Source organism: Antrostomus carolinensis, unplaced genomic scaffold, assembly GCF_000700745.2.
Source record: "Antrostomus carolinensis isolate BGI_N321 unplaced genomic scaffold, ASM70074v2 scaffold28076, whole genome shotgun sequence".
NCBI lineage: Eukaryota > Metazoa > Chordata > Aves > Caprimulgiformes > Caprimulgidae > Antrostomus > Antrostomus carolinensis.
The window spans coordinates 2,466-8,805 of NW_010322939.1; the positions used below are offsets into that span (position 1 = coordinate 2,466).

Below are 6,340 nucleotides of genomic sequence, written 5' to 3' on the forward strand. Positions count from 1 at the left end.
ACTTTTTTTCCAAGAGGATGACTCCATTCATTGCCCAAGACAAAGTACTCTCTAAGTGACAGTGATCCAGGGTTTTCTTTGTCTTGATGGATACTCGTGGCTTAGGAACTGTACATCACCCACGCTGCCTGATTAGCCTGAAGAAGTAGAGCCTGTGAGCACAAGCTCTCTAATAAGCCGAGGATCTTAAAACCCACTCGAAGGACTGCTCAGGTTTCATTCCTCCCTTTGCAGGATTTGTTAACTCTCAGCTAAATCAGGTAAGAGTTCTGGCCCTCCAACCAAGCCATTATTCATCTCCTCCTCCTCCTCTAGAGATACTTATACTTGAACACAGCCAGGCACAGCCCTATTACCCACCCACACAATTACCGTAGGTGCTTTGCTGCCCAAGTCCTACATAGATTCTTGATGCACAATACAGCAGAGTAACTCCCTCAACTGACTAATGTTCCAACACTATCTTGTGGAAAAAGCTGTGCTATGAGCCTCATGTTCCTTACAAACATAACTTAGTAGTGCATTATGTGACCACATAAAGGAGATTAATGCATATGACACAGCGCAGGTTCGCTCAAAACTCGTTGGATCAACCAATTCACCCACTACTACACCCTAAATCAGTTTTACTGAACACAAAGACACATTTCAAATACAAATCTGCAGCTATACTGAAACCAAATATTACATATTTTTCAGCTGAAGAAATCCATTAAATGATTAATGTATATGGCAGTATTAATATGGGTTCAAAGAAGAGTCTGCATATCTGTGTCCATCAGCCTTTGAAAATGAACTTTTTTCCTGAGGGATTACAAATTCTTCCAGTAATTCTAACCAAATACCACATAATACACCCTTTTTCTTCTCCCCTCCACGTAACCTTACTGAATAGAAGGTGTCAGCACGTTATAAATCCTACGTTTTAGATTGTGTGCAGGATTCCAAAAGCCCAAGACCAAAGGCAAAGGAGAAGATATAATGATCTTTTTGCTACTGCGTGTCACTATATAAGGTCATTTTCGTGACCTTTTCCCCTTACTTTCTTCTTTTACATTCTATATTTTGTAAGAAAAACTGGATCAATTAGTTGAATTCAACCAAAGTCTAACCTTTAATTAAGCACTACACCAAATCCACAATCTTTCAAACAGTTTGCCTGACAGATACCTTACAATCAAGACCACGTGCAGAAGGCACAAAGTTTTTGCTGCTGCCTCCACATTCAGGATACACAAACTAAGGAAATAGAAAGGAAAACACGCAGAGACCATCGGCAAGGGAACTCGAGCTACTGGTAAATAACTTTCCTTTCATGATGCATTCTGGATGGATGAAGACTGCTGTATACATCATTTCCACCTTTAAACAGTAGTGCTGCTGGCTGAGTATGCAAAAGCAGAAAACTGAAAAGTAAAGGATCACATTAAAGTCTTTCTGTTTATGCACCATTCAAAATGATTTCACTACCACATTACAGTGAGTCTCCTAGCCTCAGTATTACAGACGAAGTGTACACAGTATCTTGTAAGTGATCCCAGTCTACCTTTAGCCTAAGCCAAGGTCTCGACTTTCACATCTATCTCAAGTGTCTAACTCATGCCAGACTTGTCCCCGAGGCAGCCTGCTCCCTTTTAAGTTGCTACAGCAAGTGCTTTTTAGACCTGCCAGCAAATACATTGATGCAAGTGATCTACTCCTCCCTGTCCTTCTTTGGTCAGGGTAATGAAAACTGTTCACTTACCTCTCTCTGCCTTTATTTCACATGCAAGTGTTTCTGCTTTTGCCTCAAACAGCTCCATAACTCAACTTTAAAACATGGGATAGAGGATCAACAAATACTTTAAAATGCTATATTTTGCTGTTTGACCTCAGTGACATCCTCTTAAGCAAAAGTAAGGAAGCTCATCAAAATCTGAGTTTAATTTGACTGAGATTCTGTGCTCAAAGTATTGGGACTGTCTGCTGGCTCATGCTGACTCATCTGGTCTCAGTGTTTCTAAATGTAACTTACTAAACTGTTGCTCAGTGGATTTAAAACAAAATTACAATTTAAGATTAAAACAAAACACTTTTTGTTTTAATATAGAAAAAGGTTTCAATAGATCCTTCCAAAACTTAAAGCATTTAGAGAACACAAAGTAAGTTTTTAAAACGTGTAACTACTGTTTTAAGAGTTAACTGGGGGAAAAAAAATAATGTAACAACTAACTAACAGGCTAAGAAAACTATTGCAACAGAGAAAACATAACCAGCTCAACTTCCTCTACAGCTTGTTTCTGTAAAACATTCTCTGGGCTGTACTTCCTCACTGGCAGGGGAGGCAGAACATCGCTTCATATCCAAACAGTCACAACTGGCTGTAGTACAAAGAGAGGGAGTGAAAAAAATATTGCAGTCTTAAAATTTGCTTTACAATCTAACCAAACCACTGTAAGACCTCGTAGCAGATCAGAACTTCCCTTGTAACTTGTTGGCTTTTATCTTTCGTTGAGGCAGACTTGGAGGTAAAAAAAAAAAAAAAATTAAAAAAAAAATTACAGAACCTCTGAAGGTTCTGCTTTTATAAACTTCTACACTCAGAAGTGTTTTCTATTGAAACTCCAAAGTAAAATTGCAGAAAGTTGTATGTAAAAAAGAGTTTGAAGCCTTCAGACTATCCCTTAATAGCTCCATTAACTAGAAAAATGGATGATTTACTAGAATCATCTCCCTGCTCCATTTCTTTGTCAGGTTCTGGATAGTTTTTCCAGTGGCAACAGGAACAATTTAGATTAATTGCAGTAATGACCTCGGTACTCTCCAATTTTCTGGGTGAATGACGAACACAATAGGTAACAATAGATTTGTACCTTCAGTTTGAGAAATGAACCCACACATTCAGGTGATGATGAGCAAGGTTTTGCATAGGCACAAAAATCCAACTGCAGGTTCATTTGCGAGCCCTTTTTTGGCTCATGAAGCCACTTTGAAATTCAGTGTGTTAGTCATTGCACAAAACAGCAAGAAGGAAGTGGCAGGAGCTGAGGTTCACACCTTTTAACGTGACAAGAAATGAGAGCTAAGCCCCAAAAGCTCTATTCCATTTGCTGATGCTTGCAAAGCTCTGGCTGGCACAACCTTCTCCTGAAAAACCATTTCACCTCTTGCTGGAAGGAAGTGAAAAGAGGTAGGGCTGTCATCAAGCCTACACAAGGTCCTGGAAGAAAGGACTTACCTAATTTCCTTTGACTGCCACAGAAGATCCAAACCCTTTAGATACATATCACCACTAACACCCTTTATTGCTGGTGTTGCTACACGTTTCAAAAAGACAGAGTACACTTTGAACTGCTCACGTGGGATGACGTGATTAAAAAGAAGCATTGAAGAGCATTTTAAACTCAAGTCATTGTTCTGAATTTTGTAAAAGTAATATGAGATACTTAATAAAAAAATTATCTATGTATGAATTGGCATAGATCTTACAGATGATTGGTGAAAAGACTTAGGAAGGAATTAATTAGGAATTACGACATACTTAGCAACCAAGGCAGAAAACCTAGGGGGTGATGGTAAAAAAGAAACCTATCTGCTTCACCCTCCCCAAAACTCCTAATTAGAAATAGCAGCAGCTTTAAGAAATCATCAGTCCTGTGTTTCTGATGTTGCTATTAACATGCAGCTTCCCACAATTAATGTATAACAGAGACTTATTTTTAAATAACTTTCAATGGTTCATTTCCCAGGAACTAGAATACCAGGGACAGAACTCCATAGGTCATATTTTATCATGCTCTCTCCTCTAAGGAAATGAGTGCAGCTACTTACAAATCAAGTCATCATTTTAATCAGATTTTGAAAACATGATAGAGAATGGTGATGAAAAATTTTGGGAACCAGTAATCTCAGCTTCCAGTCACACCACTATTTTATGAAAAGGCAATATCAGAGTGTCCCCCTAAAAGGCAGTAAACTGTGAAGCAAAGGTAGAACTATCACAGGTTCCGAAATGTTTATGATGGCTTATTCCTTTGATCAGTTTAATAAAGGACCTCCTGTAATCATCAAAAATGCACAGAAGAATGCATCCTCAGCTCATTTTCCTGCAGGAAGTCACAGTGCAAAAGACAGAAGATGCAAACACAGAGTACTAGTTCACACCAGCCTGTCTCACCCACCAAGTTAAATCACAAGACAAACAAGGACTATTCAAACATTTGAAGTAGAAACCAGGAAGAGCTGTATGCACAAGAGCAGAACAAGACAGACCCAAATCAAGAACATCCTTACCTGAACTGAAGGTGCTGTCTCTTGAGATTGCTTACTGGTAGTTCCTTGGAAAGATGCTAAAGCAGAACTGTCAGTCTTGTGTAACACTGGACCATCAACCCTGGCAGATGCATCTGTCCTATGTGACTGCCACGTCTCTTTTCTGTGATGAGATTCACCAGCTTGCTCATCTCCAAAGGCAGCCCAAGAACAGCTGTCTTTTTGTTCATCTCCAAAAGCATTCCAGTCTGTAGCCTGGTTACAACCTAAAAACTGAACTGAAATCCGCAAAGTCGTCAGAGTCCTGAAAAGCAACACTCTCATCTTGAGGTTTTGGCACTGAATCAAAGTCTCCAAATTCACTATCATCACCATTTTCTACCTCAGTAGTACGCTGGAAGTCTAAGCCTGAAGTTTTACTGGTAGTATCACATTCTAAAGTGTCAGCAGTCTGATTTAGCTCAGCTTGATCCAACCTTGCTGACTGCTGAGAAACAGTACTTGTGTCCCTGAATTCACCAAATTCATCACAGGCTTCGCTAATATGTGTGGGTTGTTCTGACATTCCTTCTAAATCTAGAGCAGTTATCGATCCTTGAGCATTAGTGAAGGTGGGAGATGCACTGTTGACTGAACCAAAATCACCAAAGTCATCATCACGTGTGTCACTGCAAACTACAACTTCAGTACTACTCCCACCATTCTTAAAACCTTCAGATTCACCCAGTTTTTCTCCTTCCAGATCACTGCTTAGGCTTCGGACCTTATCAACCTGGATGTCCTCTGTTCCCAAAGAGTCATCAGGTCTAGGAAAATCTTTGCCATTCTCTGTGCTACGTTGTCTTCTCCTCCCACTGTGTCCTCCGTTTTCAGTAGTGCATATTGAACTTCCAGTTGTTCGAGACGTACTAGAAATTGCAAGTTCATTATCTTCCAGTGCTGAGGGACCCTGTTCACAGCTAATTTCTGAAATGCAAATCTCTTCTTCAGTACAAGTTACTCTGTTTATTCTGTTGTTCTCCTGAATGCTCAGAGAGTCTCTTTCATTAACAACACTGCATATTGTAGGTTCTGTTCCTTCTAAATGGATTGGTTTTTTGTTTAAGAACGTAGCAAAATCTGCAAAGTCTTCACCTGAGCTAGGCATTGAGTTCAAATTTTGCTCAGTACTATGGGTGCTAACAGTTTTCAGTCCCTTTGAGTCACTGATGTTGTCTAGATCTTCTGTTCCCTGAGGATTTACAGGGTCCGACGCTGCAAATCCGTTTGTTAGAATCTCTAGACACGGAAGCTTCTCACCATTACAAGCATCTCTTTGCTCATCCTGGCTCTCAACTGCTATCCCAGTCCTAACGACACAAGAAGAAAAACCCTCCAATTTCCCAGTGTTGTCTCTTTGTTCCCCTCTTTTATTTACATCATCTAAAGCAGTACCTGAAGTTCTAAACTTAGATTTTTCTTTGCTGGCACTAGTAGCTGACATATCAGAAAGTTCCTTAGTAAGAGTAGGAAGCTCTGCAACACCATCTTTAACATTTTTAACCGATGTGAAAGTTGCAATGCTAGCTACATTGTCAGAATAATCATGAAGTGGGATGAAATGATTTGTAGGTATAAACTCCTCCTTTGGATGACTGTAGTCTGGCGTATCGAAATCAGCAAAAGCTACACCAGCAGCGCTTACACCAGAAAATCCTCCAAATTCTCCAAATTCATCTTCATCATCATCATCAGCTCCATTGTCTAGTGGTGGAGGAGATGAGGAGTACATTCGAATAATATCTGGTTCCATTGTTTAGCTCCACTTCAAAGTTAATGCATTTCTATAATAGGGGGGAAAAAAAAAAGAAGAATATTAGAATTTGGCTAACTTTTGCCATCTCGTATTTTTTATTTTTACCATTTCACATTTTATTTTCAAAATAAGCATATAGGTCAATGACCATATTAGATATGAACATTTTCTAACCAAACTCATTTTCTAACCAATTCTATGATTTGAGAAGCCACAAAGAATCTACTGGGGACAGTTCAACTCTGTTGTAAACTGCTGTATGATCATATTCTCAGCAGACAGCGCTGAAACGCC

The 6,340-nt window shown here is 39.4% G+C and overlaps 1 protein-coding gene across 1 annotated transcript; it reads right to left on the minus strand.

The window, feature by feature from the left end:
• Nucleotides 1–4,272: 4,272 nt before the first annotated feature.
• LOC104518510 (aftiphilin-like) lies at nt 4,273–6,055 on the minus strand (the record flags this gene model as incomplete). Its single annotated transcript, XM_029085568.1, is given in 2 exon segments — nt 4,273–4,518; nt 4,520–6,055. Coding segments are annotated over 2 exon segments (1,770 nt in total), but the record flags the coding sequence as incomplete, so codon positions are not given.
• Nucleotides 6,056–6,340: the final 285 nt, after the last annotated feature.